The sequence below is a fragment of the Pinus tabuliformis genome, chromosome 1_2, assembly GCF_031772625.1.
Source record: "Pinus tabuliformis cultivar Carrire ecotype Pingquan chromosome 1_2, CPIR1, whole genome shotgun sequence".
Classification (NCBI taxonomy): domain Eukaryota; kingdom Viridiplantae; phylum Streptophyta; class Pinopsida; order Pinales; family Pinaceae; genus Pinus; species Pinus tabuliformis.
In genome coordinates, this window is record NC_142298.1 from 405,975,202 (window position 1) to 405,996,060 (window position 20,859).

The 20,859-nt window shown below is 43.0% G+C and overlaps 1 protein-coding gene across 1 annotated transcript in view; it reads right to left on the bottom strand.

The window, feature by feature from the left end:
- LOC149206058 (tRNA (guanine(9)-N1)-methyltransferase-like) overlaps positions 1-20,595 on the bottom strand; it is a 93,509-nt gene extending 72,914 nt beyond the window's left edge. The window contains exon 1 of the mRNA XM_089395273.1: positions 19,882-20,595. Within this exon, the coding sequence (XP_089251399.1) occupies positions 19,882-20,427 (546 nt within the window). The 5' untranslated portion in view covers positions 20,428-20,595. The remainder of the gene's footprint in view (positions 1-19,881) is intronic.
- Between the last annotated feature and the right edge of the window lie 264 nt (positions 20,596-20,859).

A 20,859-nucleotide genomic window follows, 5' to 3' on the forward strand; every position in this document is an offset into this window, starting at 1 on the left:
CCAATGTTGTTAACAATAAGCAAAAAGAGTACTATCTTATATCGGCCCTCTCTGTTGCCTCTCCCCCGGACACTTTAGGAAATTGGTTGATTGATAGTGGTACCTCAAGGCACTTCACCGGATACAAGGAAGCCCTCTCTAATCTGATAGAAAAGGAGACAAACTTGGAGATCATCCTTGGAGACGATGCCACATATCCCGTGAAGGGAGTAGGGAATGTTACCCTTCAATTGAATCAAGGTAACACTATTCATTTGCAAAAAGTATTATATGTACCTGATCTCAAGAAGAACCTGGTGTCCATTTTGGCAATGGAAGATAAAGGATTCAAGGTGGCTTTTAACGATGGAAAGGTACGTGTTTGGAAAGGAAATTTTAAAGATGTTTTTAATCTTGGGTTCAGGGTTGACACTTTGTATCAAGTTGGAGGAAGTCCATTGGGAGCCATGTCTTGCGACACATCTCTACAATCTAAACTATAAGGCCCTACCTAATGTGAGACAGATGGTGACAGGTATGCCCGAGTTCAAAGTAGAGCATGAAGGTGTATGTCTGGGATGTGTCGAAGGAAAACTTACAAGGGGACCACTCCCCTCAAGTAATAGCAAGACCACAGATATATTGAAATTGATCCACTCCGACATATCTAGTATGATGCCCGTAAACTCTTTGAGAGGATACTTATATTATTTCACCTTTACGGATGATTATTCTCGCAAGACCTAGATCTACTTCTTGATGAAGAAGGATGAAGTGTTCACCTGGTTCTGACATTCAAAGCCTTGATCGAAAAACAATCCGAGAAGAAAATCAAGATATTGAGGACTGATAATGGGACCGAGTACGAATCTAATGAACCAAGATTATTGCAGAGAAGCTGGCATTAAGAGGGAGACTACAACGCCATACACTCCTGAGCTGTTAAATTGGCAACTAGGGCCAAACTCCATGTGGGTCGGCTTATTTATGGCAGCTGATATTTTTATTGGATCCCTCTCATCGAGAGGTGTAGGATTGATCCAAAGATCATCCGATTCCGATAAGTATTTATGGAGATATGAATTTATTTTGTTTATGTAATTATTATCAAGCCGACCAGCTCTTATGTAGGCTCTAGAAGCCCAGCCGACGTGTCTATTCAATCTCCACGTTTTAGTATAAATAGATGAGGATTTGGAGTCATTAATACAACACATTCTTCATGTGATCTCCTCCTCTCCACGTCTTGGGTTTTTGGAGAAGGAGGGACACTAAGAAGAATACGCCTTGTATGATGCCCTAATTGCTGTACGTTGCCCTAACTGCTATACGTTGCACTAGCTGTTGTACGCTACCCTAGCCGCAGGTCAGATGTGCCCTAGCCGCAGGTCAAGGGAAGACTCCTATCCTCTGCACAAAGGAGTTCCAATAAACAGTTAACTTGATGCCCTAATTCACTGTCTAATATGCAGCAAGAAGAGCCACTTAAACGCAGTCATGAACACAGCTAAATGGAGATCCTCAAAAGCCCTAACCGCAGTCCTAGAACACAGCTCTAACGCTGCCCTAAAATGCGGTCACGGTCACAGCAAGGATTGGGCAAACATATTATTCCCTAGCCGCAGCAAAAGAGACAGCGTGAGGACAGCATGGAGGGCCTAATTAGAGACCGAGTTACTGTGTGAATGTAGGTTGGTTCGAGGGCTGTTTGAGGGTGCAAACAGACCCAAGAACCGGGCTGTCTCAAAGCAACAAGGAGCTGGAGATTAGGCTGATTAAGGAGGCTCCTCGCAGGCCTATCTTGAAGGCAATTCAAGAGCACCGAGATGCTGGATTAAAGACAGTTAGGGCACTTCTATTTGAGCTGCAGAGAGAGGCTACTACTGCGTGGGAAAGGAGGCTGCGTAGGAGCTGTGTGTAGGGCTGTTAGGCCAAGAATCTACAGGAGCCTAATCAAGGTTGTTTGGAGTCTGGACAGAAATCAAGGTAAGGAAATCTGTTTTGGGTGAGCTGTAGATGACAGCTAACTGTGGTAGGCAGCGGGTCAATCCGTTAGGACTATTGCAGCTATCCTAACTCAAAACAGTCACATTGGCATTGCTAAGTGCTAGGCCGCAGGCCATAGCACGATAGCAAGCAACCTTGGTATCTTAGGATGAACGTTGTGATGCATAGTACAGCAGTTCTGTGAGACTCAGTGAAGGTGCAGCATGAAGGATAGCTGCAAGTGGGACAGATGCAACCCTGGTGACACAAAGGGACAGCTGCTAACATGAAGAATCGTGGACAGCAGCAGCATGGTATAGCATGGACAGCAGCAAGTACAGTGCAGAAAGTACATTGAGACAGCAGTTAGCATGGTGCAGCAGTGGCACTAGGTACAGCAGTGCTAAACACTGGGACAGCAGCAGCATGAGGTCCAGCATTGTGATGATGGGTGCAGCATGGTGCAGCACGGTGAGGTGCAGCGTGATGACAAGCTGCAACACTATGATAGGTGAAGCAGTCACCTTGGAGAATCAGTTGAAGCAGCATGTCTTCAACTGATCTCATGTATCATCATCCTAGGAGATGATCTATGCTCTTATCTAGACAAGTCAAAGTGTTGACTTATGTTGTAAATGTACTCTCTCTCTCTTTCTCTGCTGAACTATTGAAGGATAAAAGAAGATTTGATCAAAGGGTTTCCCCACACATTGTGGGGTTTGTCCCTGGCTCGCGCCACATCTTGTGTCCTCTTGTCTTGGCTTGTCTTCTGCGTTTTATATTTATGTTCTATCTGCAGTTTATCGTAATGATGATGTGATTGCTAACTGTGAAAATTTAAATAAATTGCTCTAGCATAGAACATACCTAAACTTAACATGGTATCAGAGCTGAGGTGAAGACAATGCCCAAGCAAGAGTGAAAGAGCAATCACCAAAGACAGTTGGGACAAGACAAAAGGATCAATGGGTTCTTCACAATTCACTTAGGGTGAAGTCAAAGCAGAGAAGGTTATCAGAATGGCGCAGCGGAAGATTCTGATGGTCCATCTTAAGATCACTTCATTGGGAAGTTCGGATCTAAGGGTGGAAGGAAAGGCGGATGCCTTGTTGAAACAAGTTCGAGTGGCAGAGACACATCTCTTGATGAAGATAACTATCATCCCTGGGACATCTTCAATGATCAAAAGAATGACTGGAGATGCAGGTCATCAAAGACACGGTCGACTCCTCCAGGAAGCAACGAACCACAGTAATGGAAGTCAAAGGTTCAAAGGTGGCACTTATCGATGGAAAGGTACGTGTTTGAAAATAGATCTTTTAAAGATGTTTTTGAGTTCAGGGTTGTATCAAGTTGCAGGAAGTCCACTGGGGACCATGTCCATTGACTCAGCACCGGAGGTCTGTGAGACAGATGGTGACTAGGATGCCTGAATTCAAAAAGAAGCATGAAGGTACATGTCTGAAATGTACCGAAGGAAAATATTATAAGGGGACCTTTCCCCTCATGTAACAGGTTCACAGGTTTGGAACAACCCGAGGAGTTTGATGGAAGAAAGCCCTCTATGGCTTGAAGAAAAACACCTCGGGCATAGTATGAGAGGATTGATAGCTGTCCAATGCAGCTGAGATTCACTAGGAGTGAAATCGATCCAAACCATTACTCGAAGGTTGTGGATGATGAACCTCTCGTACCGGCACCTATGTTTGACAGGTGCAGACCCTCTCATTTATAGGAGACAGAGGGAGTTGAATTCTGAATGTGAGAAGATAAGCTGCAAGCTTGTGACTGCCTCGAGGATCTTAACTTTCAGAAGTTATATGGTAATGATGTCGGACCAGATTTGGGAAATGCCTCTGAGTTTCATAAACTCATTCGCGTTGATGTTCTTGGAGAACCTCCGTCCGGACATCTGTGTTGCAGTTAGCATGGTGAGCTCATATTTGGTTGAGCCTCACTTGATTGGTGCCAAGAATCTTCTAAGATATCTTTAGGGCACAATCTCTCATGGATTGAGATACACTGTTCGAATGATGAGTGGGCAGGAAGTATGGAGGATCACTAGAGCACTTCTCAGTGCTGTTTGGAATTTGCCTTGATATCCTGGATGAGCAGGAAGCAAAAGTCGGTGACTCTGAGCACCACCAAGGCAGAATACATTGCTGATAGTATGGCCTTCTGTGAGGCAGTCTGGTTGTTGAAGCTCTTTAGTGAGCTGTTTGTACACATGATGAATACCACTGTGATTCTCTGTGACAACCAGAGATGGGATTCGATTATTGAGGAATCCCGTATTTGAAAATTGCTCCAGCAGATAGACATCAATTACTGCCTTATCTGGGATATGGTAAGTCGATGATCAAGGAGGCTTCATCACACTGAGATGATGTACAGGACAGAGCCCTGAGGAAAGATCAAATTTGTGATTTTCCCGAACGACTTGGAGTCGTTGAGAGACCTTTGTAAAAGGGTCCTACATGTTGCATACATTGAGCTCTAGGAGCTTTGGGGGGCTTGCAGTTCTATTGGAGCAACATACGACCACAGGGTGACTCACCCTCCCCTGGTGGTGCGCACTGAAACAAGATGATTCGCTCTCTTGTGGGACAAGATGATTCGCTCTCTTGTGTAGCAGGATGATTAGTTCTCCTGTGAGGCCTGGATTGATGTGTTCTCCATGGCGATTGTAGCAGGATTGATGTGTTCTCCTGTGAGGCCTGGATTGATGTGTTCTCCATGGCGATTGTAGCAGGATTGATGTGTTCTCCTATGAGGCCTGGATTGATGTGTTCTCCATGGCAGCCTGGATTGATGTGTTCTCCATGGCGATTGTAGCAGGATTGATGTGTTCTCCTGTGAGGACAGGATTGATTAAGTTCTCCTGTCGAGGCATCCTACCCATGCAGTCTGGGACTCATGGGAAGTACCTCTCATCTGATCAATGAGCAGGGAAATGAAGTTAGGGACCATAGTAGTACCGATGGACGCATCGTTGTATCTACCGTACTCCCTACGCTAGGATGTCCTCCATTGATCTGGGATCAATGATACTGGTCTGGGACCAGTGGTAGGAGTTGTACATGCTATGACGCTGACTTCGGGTCGGCTGAGACTGGTCTGGGACCAGTGGTACATACTCCGAGACTGACTTCGTGTCAGTGCAGTACTGGTCTGGGACCAGTGAGAGTGGTACATGCTATGACACTGACTTCGGGTCGGTTGAGACTGGTCTGGGACCATTGGTACACTCTCTGAGATTGCGATATTGGTCTGGGACCAGTGGTAGGAGTGGTACTTACTATGAAGCTGACTTCGGGTCAGTTGAGACTGGTCTGGGACTAGTGGTACGCACTCTGAGTCTGACTTCGGGTCAGTGGAGAATGGTATGAGACATTCTCGATCAATTCTTCTTCTTCATAGTTCAGCGGAGATGAGCAGAGTTGAGCAGAGCCAGCTGAGCAGAGCCAACAGCGCTGAGTAGAGCTGAGCAGAGCAGAGCCAGCATAGCTGAGCAGAGCAGAGCTAGCAGAGCCAGCAGGGCTGAGCAGAGTTGGGCAGAGTAGTGCAAGGCACTAATGACAGAAATAGTACAGTCGTACATATGGATCAGCGGATGGAGTTCTCCCTAGTTGAGAGGGAGTGTTAAATTGGCAACTAGGGCCAAACTCCATGTGGGTCGGCTTATTTATGGCAGCTGATATTTTTATTGGATCCCTCTCATCGAGAGGTGTAGGATTGATCCAAAGATCATCCGATTCCGATAAGTATTTATGGAGATATGAATTTATTTTGTTTATGTAATTATTATCAAGCCGACCAGCTCTTATGTAGGCTCTAGAAGCCCAGCCGACGTGTCTATTCAATCTCCACGTTTTAGTATAAATAGATGAGGATTTGGAGTCATTAATACAACACATTCTTCATGTGATCTCCTCCTCTCCACGTCTTGGGTTTTTGGAGAAGGAGGGACACTAAGAAGAATACGCTGGCCTTGTATGATGCCCTAATTGCTGTACGTTGCCCTAACTGCTATACGTTGCACTAGCTGTTGTACGCTACCCTAGCCGCAGGTCAGATGTGCCCTAGCCGCAGGTCAAGGGAAGACTCCTATCCTCTGCACAAAGGAGTTCCAATAAACAGTTAACTTGATGCCCTAATTCACTGTCTAATATGCAGCAAGAAGAGCCACTTAAACGCAGTCATGAACACAGCTAAATGGAGATCCTCAAAAGCCCTAACCGCAGTCCTAGAACACAGCTCTAACGCTGCCCTAAAATGCGGTCACGGTCACAGCAAGGATTGGGCAAACATATTATTCCCTAGCCGCAGCAAAAGAGACAGCGTGAGGACAGCATGGAGGGCCTAATTAGAGACCGAGTTACTGTGTGAATGCAGGTTGGTTCGAGGGCTGTTTGAGGGTGCAAACAGACCCAAGAACCGGGCTGTCTCAAAGCAACAAGGAGCTGGAGATTAGGCTGATTAAGGAGGCTCCTCGCAGGCCTATCTTGAAGGCAATTCAAGAGCACCGAGATGCTGGATTAAAGACAGTTAGGGCACTTCTATTTGAGCTGCAGAGAGAGGCTACTACTGCGTGGGAAAGGAGGCTGCGTAGGAGCTGTGTGTAGGGCTGTTAGGCCAAGAATCTACAGGAGCCTAATCAAGGTTGTTTGGAGTCTAGACAGAAATCAAGGTAAGGAAATCTGTTTTGGGTGAGCTGTAGATGACAGCTAACTGTGGTAGGCAGCGGGTCAATCCGTTAGGACTATTGCAGCTATCCTAACTCAAAACAGTCACATTGGCATTGCTAAGTGCTAGGCCGCAGGCCATAGCACGATAGCAAGCAACCTTGGTATCTTAGGATGAACGTTGTGATGCATAGTACAGCAGTTCTGTGAGACTCAGTGAAGGTGCAACATGAAGGACAGCTGCAAGTGGGACAGATGCAACCCTGGTGACACAAAGGGACAGCTGCTAACATGAAGAATCGTGGACAGCAGCAGCATGGTATAGCATGGACAGCAGCAAGTACAGTGCAGAAAGTACATTGAGACAGCAGTTAGAATGGTGCAGCAGTGGCACTAGGTACAGCAGTGCTAAACACTGGGACAGCAGCAGCATGAGGTCCAGCATTGTGATGATGGGTGCAGCATGGTGCAGCACGGTGAGGTGCAGCGTGATGACAAGCTGCAACACTATGATAGGTGAAGCAGTCACCTTGGAGAATCAGTTGAAGCAGCATGTCTTCAACTGATCTCATGTATCATCATCCTAGGAGATGATCTATGCTCTTATCTAGACAAGTCAAAGTGTTGACTTATGTTGTAAATGTACTCTCTCTCTCTTTCTCTGCTGAACTATTGAAGGATAAAAGAAGATTTGATCAAAGGGTTTCCCCACACATTGTGGGGTTTGTCCCTGGCTCGCGCCACATCTTGTGTCCTCTTGTCTTGGCTTGTCTTCTGCGTTTTATATTTATGTTCTATCTGCAGTTTATCGTAATGATGATGTGATTGCTAACTGTGAAAATTTAAATAAATTGCTCTAGCATAGAACATACCTAAACTTAACATGAGCATAATGGTTTGGCTGAAAGGAAGAATCGCTCTATTGTAGAAGCAATTCGTGCCATGCTTCATGATCAAGGACTTCTGAAGTTCCTATGGGCTGAAGCTGCAAATACCTTCATGTATGTTCAAAACCAATGCCCTCATCAAGCATTGGACTCCAAGACTCCCGAAGAAATGTTCACTGGTAAAAAACCCGATGTCTCTCATTTTAGAATTTTTGGAAGTCCCGTATATTTTCATGTGCCGAAAGAGAAAAGAAGCAAATCGGGTGCATCTAGGAAGAAAGAAATCTTTGTGGGCTATAGTGAAAATTCTAAGAGATATAGAATATATGTGGCTAGTCAAAAGGAAGTTGAGATAAGTCATGATGTCACCTTCGACGAAGATATAGCCCTCAAGAAGATCAACAACTTTCCTATCCTAAGGAAGGACAAAAAATTTGACATCGGAAATCAGGGTGCAAAAGAAGACGAAATGATCCCTGATGTTGATAAACCTATGGATCCTATTGATCCTCCTCCTCATGAGCCCTCCTCCTCCAAAAGGAGACCCTCATGGCTTAGGGAGACTCTCGAAGATGCCAAGAGACACATTGCACCAAGAGGGACTTTCCGTGAAAGCAAGAAGTCGAACAGGTATCAAGGATATTTGACCGCCATGAGTTCTATCATTCAAAATAAGCCTTCATCATTCAAAGAATTTGTGAAACATCAAGTATGGAAGGATGCTATGAATGAAAAATACTAGTCAATTATGAAGAATGATGTCTGGGATGTGGTCCCTAGACCCCAGGACAAATCGGTTGTCACCTTTAAGTAGCTCTACAAAATCAAGCATGGAGCTGATGGAAGTGAAGACCCTCTCATTCACAAATGTAAGAGGGAGTTGGCTTCTGAATTTGAGATGAAGGACCTAGGACCGATGCACTATTTCCTAGGGTTGGAGGTCTGGCAAAAGCCAGGTGAAATTTTCCTCTCTCAAGGAAAATATGTTGTGAAGATATTGGAAAGATTTGGGATGGTGGACTACAAGCCTATGACTACTCCGATGGAACTTAACTTTAAGAAGTTATGTGGTAGTGCTACTAGACCTGAATTGGGAAATGCTTCTGAGTATCATCAACTCATAGGAGCATTGATGTTCTTGGTGAACTCCCGTCCAGACATATGTTTTGCAGTTAACACATTGAGCCAATATATGGTTGAGCCTCATCATATACATTGGATTGGTGCCAAGAATCTTCTGAGATATCTTCGGGGCACAATCACTCATGGACTGAGATACACTGTCAGAGATGTGAGGCTGCATGGTTATTCTAATGCTAATTGGGTGGGTAGTGTGGTGGATCACAAGAGCACTTTTGGATGTTGTTTTTCTTTGGGTTCTGCTTCGATATCCTAGAAGAGCAGGAAGAAATCAGTTGCCTTGAGCACCGTCGAGGCCGAATAGATAGCTGCTAGTATGGCCTCCTGTGAAGTTGTTTGGTTAAGGAAGCTTTTCAGTGCGTTGTTCGGACATGTGCTGGATACCACCGTGATCCTCTGCGACAACCAAAGTGGGATCCGATTATCAGAAAATGTCATGTTTCATGATCGCTCCAAGCATATAGATATCAAGTACCACTTTATCCGAGATATGGTACAACGAGGAGCAATAAGGCTCCATCACATTGGGACTGATGAGCAAGTCGCCGATATTCTGACAAAGCCCTTGGGGAAGGTCAAGTTCTTGGCCTTCTAAGAATGACTTGGAGTCGTTGAGAGACCCTCTTATGAGGGTCCTGTATGAGATGGACATTGAGCTCTGGGAGCTCCGGGGAGCTTAGGGTACTTCTTGGAGCGATGAGCAACCATAGGGTGAGTGGTTCAGCCTTCCCCTAGTGGTTTGTTGTGTACAAGGTGAGTGGTTCAGCCTTCCCCTAAAATACCCCTTGGCAACATGTAGGCAGGATAAGTGGTTCATCCTTCTCTTGCTATGACATCCTACCCATGAAGTTTGAGACTCATGGGAAGTACCTCTCATCTGGCAAATGAGTAGGGAAATGAGGATAGCGACCATAGTACTACCGATGGACGCATTGTGTACTATTGTACTCCCTATGCTAGGATGACCGATATTTATCTAAGATCAATTGGAACTGACTTCGGGTCAATAAGAGTGGTATGAGACACTCACTTTTGATTGGAACTGACTTCGGGTCAATAAGAGTGGTATGAGACACTCTCTTTTGATTAGAATTGACTTCGGGTCAGTAAGAGTGGTATGACACACTCTCCTTTGATTGGGACTGACTTCGCATCAGTAGAGAATGGTATGATACATTCTCGATCACTTCTTCTTCTTCATAGTTCAGCAGAGTAGAGCAGTGCAGAGCAGTGCATTAAAGGCAGAGATAGTACAAATTGGCAAATGGATTAGCAGATGAAGTTATCCCTAGTTGAAAGGGAGTGTTAAAATTGGCAACTAGGGCCAAACTCCACATGGGTCATCTTATTTATGACCGCTGATATTTTTCTTGGATTCTTCTCTCCAAGAGGTGTAGGATTGATCTAAAGATCATCCGATTCTGACATGTACAAATGAAGTTATGAATTTATTTTGATTATGGTCAAATTGTCAAGGTCGGCCAGCAAACTTATGTAGGCTCAAAAGCCCAACAGTCACGTCTATTCATCCTCAACGTTGCATATAAATAGAAGGTGACTTAGCCTCATTTGGGCACACTCATCTTCACATTTCTCTCTCTCTCTCTCCTCATTGATTGGGTACAGGTTCTGGGCCTCTCTCTCTCCACACGTCCGAAATTTCAGGAGACTGAATTTTTGGATAGTTTGACCAAGCATTGACCAACATGCGTTGACCTCCTTTGACTGCGTTTTTGTGAGGGCTATCTCTGTTTGGGCAAGCTGCATTCCTGGGCACAAAAATCGAGGCTAAATGTTGACTATTGACCAGCGTTGACTGCAGCTAGTGCGGACCGCAGATGGGCTGTTTGACCAAACTTTGATTGGGCTGAATTTGACCGTTTTGAGAGTTGTTTTATCTTGTTGTTTGGAGGCCGAAGTTGACCGATTTGCAAAGGGTCAAATTTGCCCTGTTGACCAGGGTTGACTTTTATGTTTAGGGTTCTTTTACTGCTGTTATAAATTATCAGATTTGTAAATTGTATTATCTCTCTTTGCTGAACTATTGAAGACTAAAAGAAGATTTGATCAAGGGTTTCCCCACATTGGGGTTTGTCCCTGGCTGGTGCCACATCTTGTATCCTCTTGTCTTGGCTTGCCATCTATTGTTTATGTTTATGTTCTATCTGCATTCTACTATCATGTTGATGTGATTGCTAATATGAATATTGATACTGGGCTAATAAAGAAATTGAAGTAAAATTGCTCTAAAGCATAGAACATACCATTGTTGTCTAAAATTAACAATTTCCTTACTTGATAATTACTTGTGATGTTAGTTGGCCTTTTATTACTTTTTATTCCTTGTTCATCAAGCAATTACCAAAACAATGAAGATCACAAAGAGACAGTATACAAGATATAGGCTCCAAGCCAAGGCCAAACCCCTCCAAGGGGGAAACCCATAAAGAATACTTCTCTCCTTATAGAATCAGTTCAAAATGAGACTTCCAAGACCTATAAACCAAGGCCAAAAATCCTTTCAAGCACCAAGTCAGCCCCTCAACAAGATCTCCTTTTAGCGAGATGAAATCTTCCAAGGGCAACAGAGACAAACCTTCTTCAAGTCTGCTCCAGATAGGTCTTGGCCTTCACTTCATATCTGCATCTTCGGCCTACAATTGTCGACCCTGGAATTAGCCCAGAAACCCTAAATTTCGCATGTTGGCAAAGGAGGACCACAAACCTGTAGGGCAGATTACAAGTCAACCAAGAGTTTGAGAGGGCTAGGAAAGCACTGCAGCAAGGTAAAGGAGGTACCGATGGCATATGGTGGCCATTCAAGGATGGACAACAGCTAAAAGGAAGCATTTTGTAGGGCAGTTGGGCGCTGGAAGAACTCACCCTCAACCCAGGCAAACGCGGGTTTGTTTATTCTTATGTTTTTGGTATTGTACAAGGATTATATAGGGCCACTTTCCCTAGTACAAAAGTGTTAAAATTGGCAACTAGGGCCAAATTCCACCTTGGGACAACTCATATGATGGAGATGATTATTGCATTGGATTCCTCTTTTCGAGAGGTCCAAGTTTGATATAAAGATCATCTCATTCGGACAAGCAAAAGTGAGATTTTGAATTTATTCTCTCTCATGCACAAATTGTTAAGGTCGGCCTCAGCTTAATGTAGGCTCAAGAAGCCCAATAGATGTGTCCTTTCACCCTCAACAAATTGTATAAATAGGAGTGGCCTCTCACCTCATTTGGACATCACTCACTCATCAATTCTTCTCTCTCCTAATCAGGTTGGTTCGTACAACTAAGCGATCATCTATCTCTCACACGTGTAGATGAAGGACAACTTTCTGGGTCAGATTGCAGGCCGAAAATTTCAGAGTTTCAGGACAGCATTGACCAGAGGGTTATTGACCAAGTTTCACTATGTTTTTGAGGGCAGAAGTTTGATCTCCTTATGCCCATTTCTGGGCACAAAAACCGAGATTTTCTAAGCATATTTACTAGTGTTGACTTCAGGTTGACTTCTATTTTGACCGCATAAAATCACAACAGATTTCCTCTCTCCTTTGACTGAGTTGTTTTGGGCTGCATTTCACCTCTTGTTCAGGCCGAGTTTGACCAAGAAAGGCCAAGCTGCATTAGTGAAATTTTGTTGTTGTTTTGACCAGCGTTGACTTTCTAGTTAGGGTTGAAGTTTGACTACAGTTGACTGCAGAATTTGACAAGGTTGATTTGACTGTGTATTGGCCAACTGAATTTGATTTTTGTACTCTCTCTGTTAAACTATTGAATAACAATAAGAAGATTTGATCAAAGGGTTTTCCCCACATTGGGTTTTTTCCCTGCCATCCACCAAATATGGTTTCCTCTTGTTTTGGCTTGTCTTCTGCATATGTTTTTAAGTTCTATCTACATTTACTATCAATGTGATTAAGTTAATGGGATAGCTACTGAAAATAATTGGAAATTGTCATTGGGTCGCTAAAGGAACATTGAAGTAAATTGTGCTAAGCATTAAACATACCATTGTTATTTAAAATTAACATGGTATCAGAACTCAAGTGAAGACAAAGCCCAAGCAAGAGTGAGTAAAAGCAATCACTAAGGGAAGTTGTTGGACAGGAACTTGGAACTAGTCCCAATGACGACTACATCTTACTTCAAATCCGAGGACAAGCTTAAGGACAAATGCGACTATCATGCATGGAAGATGTCTCTAGATTTGACTTTGGAAGAAAATGATGCCACAGACTATGTCAAAGGAAGAGTAGTGGAGCCTCCTTCAAATGAATCTGCAACTACACAAACAAAGTACAAGAAAGGTGAGGTTAAAGCTAAGAAAATTATTATTGATTCTATTCACAAGCCTTTGGTTGCCTATATTTCTGATTTGGAAACATCTAGGGAGATGTATGACAAGCTGGTTGGGATGTTCAAAGTAAATAATGCAAATCAAGTCCTATTTCTTAAGAACAAGTTGAAAGACATCAAGATGGATAGAGAAGAATCCATTCAATCCTACTTCATGAGGATTACCGAAATCAAGAATGTTGGTGACAGGGAGCTCACTCTTATTGCACTTGGAGGCCTTACAAGAGAATGGGATGTGTTTAACAATACCATCCTCAATAATGACAGGATTCCGAGAGTTGATGAATTATTGGCTAGATGCACTCCAGAAGAAATTACGATGATGGAAAGAGAAAAGCCCTCAAATGGAAACAATCCTACTGCCTTCTCCACTCATGCTAAAAGGAAGAACAATGTTGGTCCAAGAAGACAAAGTCAAGGGTTCAAGACGAGATTCAAAGAAGGAAGAAAAGGAAGATGCTTCAATTGCAACATGTTTGGCCGCTTTGCTAGAGAGTGTCCTCACAAGAAGGATACTCCAATAGATGATGACAACAATAACAACTGCAAAGGCAATGGCAATCACAGGAACAACAGGTTCAACAACAAAGGAAAGAGGAATGCTCCCGCTGCTCGAATAGAAATGGTCGTCCTCCCAAGAAGTCAAGAAACTCCACGTATGAAGAAGCTAATGTTGGTGAAAAGCAAAAAGAATTTTATCTTATTTCTGCCCTCACCACCGCCTCTCCTCTGAATACATCAGACCATTGGTTGATTGATAGTGGTACCTCAAAGCACTTCACTGGGTACAAAGAGGCTCTCTCAAACTTGATTTAAAAGAAGACGAATATGGAGATTATACTTGGGGATAATGCCACTTATCCCATAAAAGGAATTGGGATTGTTACTCTTCACTTAAATCAACGTCAAACCCTTCATTTACAAGAAGTATTGATCTGAAAAAGAATCTAGTCTCTATTTCTACGATGGAAGATAAAGGCTTCAAGGTGACATTTGTTGATGGGAAGGTTCGTGTTTGGCAAAAGAACCCGAAAGATGCATTCACACTTGGATTTAGGGTTGAAGGTCTCTATCAGGTTGGAGGAAGTCTGTTGGGAGCAATGACTTGCGATACTTCTCTTCGATCTAAATTATGGCATCGAAGGTTTGGTCACCTTCATTACAAAGCCTTAACTAATGTAAGGAAGACGGTCACAGGTATGCCCGAATTCAACTTAGATAATGAAGGAGTTTGTCTAAGTTGTGCAGCTGGAAAACATACAAGGGAACCATTCCCCTCAAGTGAAACTCAAACCACCGATATTCTTCAATTGGTCCATTCTGATGTATCAAGTATGTTGCCCGTGACATCTTTGGGTGGATATTTGTACTATGCGGGATGACTTCTCTCGCAAAATATGGATCTATTTCTTAAAGAAGAAGGACGAAGTGTTAAATGGTTTCACTCTTTCAAAGCCTTGGTCGAGAATCAAACAAGGAAGAAGATCAAAATATTGAGGACCGATAATGGAACCGAATATGAGTCAAATGAATTCAATGACTATTGTAGAGAAGCTTGCATTAAGAGGGAGACCACTACTGCATATACTCCTAAGCAAAATGGTGTTGTCGAAATGAAGAATCGAACTATCATAGAAGCCACTCATGCCATACTTCATGACTGAGGTCTACCGAAGTTCTTATAGGGAGAAGTTGCCAACACCGTTGCATATGTTCAAAATAGATGCCTGCATCAAGCATTGGCTTCAAGACACCCGAAGAAATTTTCACAAATAAGAAACCTGATGTTTCTCATTTTAGAATTTTTGGTTGTCCCGTATATTTTCATGTGCCGAAGAGAGAAAAGAAACAAACTAGATGCATATGGGAAGAAAGGAACGTTTGTGGGCAACAGTGAAACTTCAAAGGCCTATAGAATCTATGTTCATGGTTAAAGAGAAGTGGAAATAAGTCATGATGTCACTTTCGATGAAGATTTTGCCCTTAGGAAAGTTTGAGATCTTCCTATCCCTAGGAAGGACAATGATGATGATGCAAGAAAGCAGGATGAATCTCCGACAGATGATTCAATGCCCGATGTTGAAGGTCCGATGGATCCCATTGATCCACCTCCTAGTGAGCCCTCTACTTCAAGAAAAAGACCTTTGTGGCTCAAAGATACTCTTGAAGATGCCGAGAGACATGTTGCACCAAGGGGAACATTTCGTGAAAGCAAGAAGCCGAACAGGTACCAAGGGTACTTAGCTGCCATGAGTACCATTGTACAATCTGAGCCATGTACATTCAAAGAAGCTATGAAGCACCAAGTTTGGAAGGATGCGATGAATGAGGAATATGAGTCGATCATGAAGAATGATGTCTGGGATGTGGTTCCTAGACCCAAAGACAAGTTAGTTGTCATTCAAAATGGCTTTACAAAATCAAACATGGAGTTGATGGGAGTATTGAAAAGCTCAAGGCCAAGTTCGTTACTCAAGGCTTCTCTCAAAAGGAAGTAGTGGACTATGATGAGATATCTGCACCAGTTACCTAATATATCACTATCCATTCGACCAAATGGATGTCCAAATTGCCTTCTTGCATGGCCCACTTAAGGAGGAAGTTTATGTAGAACAACTCGAGGGGTTCGAAGTTCAAGATCGTAAGACACATGTATGCAGGTTAATGAAAGCCCTCTATGGGTTGAAGCAAGCCCCCAGGGCTTGGTATGGAAGGATAGATAACTATCTTATGAAGCTGGGATTTACAAGGAGTGAAGCTGACCCGAACCTATACTTCAAGGTTGAAAAGGACAGGCCTCTCATTCTGGTCCTTATGTGGATGATCTCTTTCTAACAGGTGATGACCCTCTCATTCATCAATGCAAAAGGGAGTTGGCTTCCATATTCAAGATGAAGGACCTAGGACTGATGCATTATTTCCTAGGGCTGGAGGTCTGGCAAAAGCCAAGTGAAATTTTCCTTTCTTAAGGAAAATACATTGTGAAGCTGCTTGAGAGATGTGGGATGGTGGATTGTTAATTTGTGTCTACTTCGATGGAACTCAACTTCAAGAAGCTATGTGGAAGTGTTGTTGGGCCTGGATTAGCGAACCCTTCTGAGTATTGTCAACTTGTGGGGGCCCTAATGTTCTTGGTCAACTCCCGTCCTGACATATGTTTCGATGTGAACATGTTGAATCAATTTATGGTCAAGCCTCATCACATTCATTGGATTGCTGCTAAGAATCTCTTGAGATATCTCCGGGGCACAATCCACTATGGACTGAGATACACTGTCGAGAATTTGAGACTACATGGATATTCAGATGTTGACTGGGCTAGCAGTGTGGTGGATCGTAAGAGCACGTCTGGGTGTTGCTTCTCTTTGGGGTCTGCTTCTATATCTTGGATGAGCAGGAAGCAGAAATCGGTTGCTTTAAGCACCGCCGAGGCCGAATACATTGCTGCGAGTATGGCCTGTTGTGAAGTTGTTTGGTTGAGGAAGCTCTTCAGTGAGCTATTTGAGCATGTGCTGGATACCACCGTGATCTTTTGCGACAACTAGAGTGGGATTCGCCTATCAGAGAATCTCGTGTTCCACGACCGCTCCAAGCACATTGATATCAAGTACCACTTTATCCGGGATATGGTACAACAAGGAGCAATAAGGCTCCAACACATTAGAACGGATGAGCAGGTCACAGACATTCTCACAAAGCCTTTGGGGAAGGTCAAATTCTTAACCTTCCGAGAGAGACTTGGAGTCGTGGAACGACCCTCCTATGAGGGTCCCATATGAGTTGAACACTGAGCTCTGGGAGCTCTTGGGGGCTTGGGGTACTTCTTGGAGCTATGAGCAACCATAGGGTGAGTGGTTCACCTTCCCTAGTGGTGCGCTATGTACAGGGTGAGTGGTTCACCTTCCCCGGTGATACTCCATCATGGTTGACATGTGTGTAGGTTGAGTGGTTCACCTTCCCCTACGATTGACATATGCATAGGATGAGTGGTTCACCTTCTCCTATGCCATATGAGCAGGATGAGGTTCACCTTCTCCTGTTGATACCCCAGCATACATCCTACCCATGGAGATCAGGACTCATGGGAAGTACCTCTCATTTGGCCAATGAGTTGGGAAAAGTGGTTAGGGACAATAACACTTCGATGGAGGCATCGTGTACTACCGTACTCCCTATGACTAGGATGCATGGTTTTCAACAACTTGATCTAGGATCAAGGATTGACTTGTGTCAGTGGAGAGTGGTAAGGTCTTGTGGCCCACTCTCGATCACTTATATTTCATTATTACTTCATGGTTCAGCAGAGTTGTGATGACAAAGATGGTACATGATGACAGGATGCCATGATGATTACAGATGGATTGGCAGGTGGAATTCTCTCTAGTTGAGAGGGAGTGTTAAAATTGGCATCTAGGGCCAAATTCCACCTTGGGACAGCTCATATGATGGAGATGATTATTGTATTGGATTCCTCTTTTCAAGAGGTCCATGTTTGATATAAAGATCATCTCATTTGGACAAGCAGAAGTGAGATTTTGAATTTATTCTCTCTCATGCACAAATTGTTAAGGTCGACCTCAGCTTAATGTAAGCTCAAGAAGCCCAATAGATGTGTCCTTTCACCCTCAACGAATTGTATAAATAGGAGTGACCTCTCACCTCATTTGGACATCACTCACTCATCAATTCTTCTCTCTCCTAATCAGATTGGTTCGTACAGCTTGGGGATCATCTCTCTCTCTCACACATGTGTGGATGAAGGACGAATTTTTGGGTCATATTGCAGGCTAAAAATTTCAGAGTTTCAAGACAGCTTTGACCAATGGCTTATTGACCAAGTTTGACTATGTTTTTAAGCGCAGAAGTTCAATCTCCTTAGGCCGCATTTCTGGGCACAGAAACCGAGATTTTCTGAGCATATTGACCAGCGTTGACTTCAGGTTGACTTTTGTTTTGACCGCATAAAATCACAACAGATTTTCTCTCTCCTTTGACCGAGCTATTTTGGGCTGCATTTGACCTCCTGTTCAGGCCGAGTTTGACCAAGGAAGACTGAGCTGCATTGGTGAAGTTTTGTTGCTGTTTTGACCAGCATTGACTTTCTGGTTAGGGCTGAAGTTTGACTACAGTTGACTGCAGAATTTGACAGGGCTGATTTGACTGTGTATTGGGCAAGTGAATTTGATTTTTGTACTCTCTCTCTCTGCTAAACTATTGAATAATAATAAGAAGATTTGATCAAAGGGTTTTCCCCACATTGGGGTTTTTCCCTAGCATCCGCCAAATCTGGTGTCCTCTTGTCTTGGCTTGTCTTCTGCATATGTTTTTATGTTCTATCTGCATTTACTATCAATGTGATTAAGTTAATGTGATTGCTACTGAAAATAATTGGAAATTGTCATTGGGTTGCTAAAAGAACATTGAAGTAAATTGTGCTAAGCATAGAACATACCATTGTTATCTAAAATTATAAAGAAGCCCTTGTATTTCTTGTTAAAGGAATAATAAGAAATTAATTTGAGTATTAAATTCTGTATACTCTGCATGATCTAATTGCTGGTGTATTTTCCGTTATGCAAGTTGTTTTAAAGTTAGGCATTTCAGTGTGTTTGTGGTTTCTATTTTGTGACACTGACAAAACATAGACTAGACCAGGGGTGCATGGATTTCTAATATATATATATAAATATAAATGGCAGATCTCCCACTAAAAATCAATAAGAAGAAGGAAAACTAATGGACATTGCAAAACCTATCAAAAATCTCAGAAGAAAAAAAAAACAAGTTGAAGTTCTTACGCATACCTGTAAATATATAAACCAAAAAACAAGTTGAAGTTCTTACGCATACCTGTAAATATATAAACCATTGATAAGAGCCAATTGCCACTTAATACTAAACTTTTGATGGCAACGAAATCACTATATTATTGGTCTTTCACTCAAAGAAAAATGGTCAAGACCTACTTTGCTCTCAAACCCCTTCACTCCTTTTTGAAGATACGTTGAAAAAAGTCAATTCTCTGGTTATAAAGTGGACTGTGCACAGCATCAGATATATTTTCCATTGACTCGCGACTCATTCAAAAGAAGTGATTTTCCTGAAATCATCGCAATATTTCTTGGCAGCAATATTATCACCAGCTTACACAATAGCAATGCCCGTGGTTATAGCACACCGTTCGCAACACTTTAAAGAGGCAGAGCTTTTTACAAAAAGATGTAATTTAATTCAGAAGTAATTATAATAAGTTATAGGAATGTTTAGTATATACAGCATCTTTAATGCCAACAGATGATTAAACTGTCTACCTCCGTTCCATTCACACTGTGATCTGCCTCACCAGGATGAGCATGAGTTTCAAAAAAAAGAATGAAACCAGGTGCAAGCACAAGGTGATTGTTTTGACAGAATGGTTGACCTCTTAGACCTGGCCCCTAGCCTTATATGCAGCTAGGCGTGTTTTTGGGTGACTCCTGAACAACTACAAACAAAAAATACATTAAAAAAAAAAAAAGAGAGAGAAAGATAACTACAACTTTGTGATATAATACAACCATTTTATAGTGCTAGGCTGCAGTGAGTGCGTATCAGACTGCATAACGAACCTAGTTGTACAGTGAAGTAACATGTTTAGCTAACTAAAATGTCATTAATTTGCAGAACCTTAAGGATAATTTTATTTTTGTCTTAAAGGTGGGGCGCATTTTCAAATGTGAGTTACCAAAAGAGGCAACCAAGGGAGCCTACACACTGAACTTAAAATAGCCAACACTATATATATCTAAATAGCCAATAAATCAAAACCCTGAGAAGTGATTAAACCCTATACCATACCTGCTGAACGAGGCTGTTAATCTCGTTGGGATTCATGAGCTCACAGAACTCGAGATCAACCACGATATTCTGTCCATGTTGCATAGCGTTTCTGAGTTTTTCCTTGGTATGTTCCCGCTCTTGGTTCCTCTCGGCCATCCTCTCCTTCCTGGTATCCAATTTGGCCTGAACGAGGCTCGATCTCTCGTCCTCTGGAAGCGCGGCCAGTTTATCGGCCCACTCCTGCCTCTTCCTCTCCATGTGCTCCTGCTTATTCTGTTTGGCGATTGCCTTCCGGTGGGCCTTTTTCGCTTCGTATCGCTGGAGCTTCATCAGCTTCTTCTTCGCGCTTTTTGACACACGAGGAGGACCACTTCCATCCTCCTCCACCCGCCCTTCTGCTCCATCTTGCTCTTCTTCTTGTGGCATTGAAGAACCATCCTCAGCGTCATGTGAAGGCTCCTCTGCGTCACAGTTTGCACGGTTTTCTTCCAGCTCCTCTGCGTCCCTGTTTGCACGGTTTTCTTCCAGCTCCTCTGCGTCATTGTTTGCACGGTTTTCTTCCATAGAAATTTGAGTTTAACTTGGATTTACAAATTCGAATAGTTTTTCGTTGTGTGCAGCTGAATCTGCCCGCCCAGACTGAGTCTCCAAGTAGCCGGAATATCGATTCTATCATAATTTTTTTAGGGTATGGTTTTCCAAAAGATTTATAACCTCTCCACATTCTTGTGTGGTATGACCCAAGCCTCGAGGTCCTCTTACACAACTTGAGTCGTTGGTCGAAACCAGTTTATTTAGCTATAGAAACAACCCAAAAGAGGACTAAGTTGTTGCCTCCATACTAATGGTTTGGTTTTTGTTTCCTCGGTCGGTTTTACATGGAAAATTTTAAGTTTTATTTTATGGTAGTTTTTTTACATGTGGAAAACCTATCATAATTTAGTTGTCAAACGACTAGTGAGGACAGTCTCTAGCTTTTAATCGCGAATGCAAGCT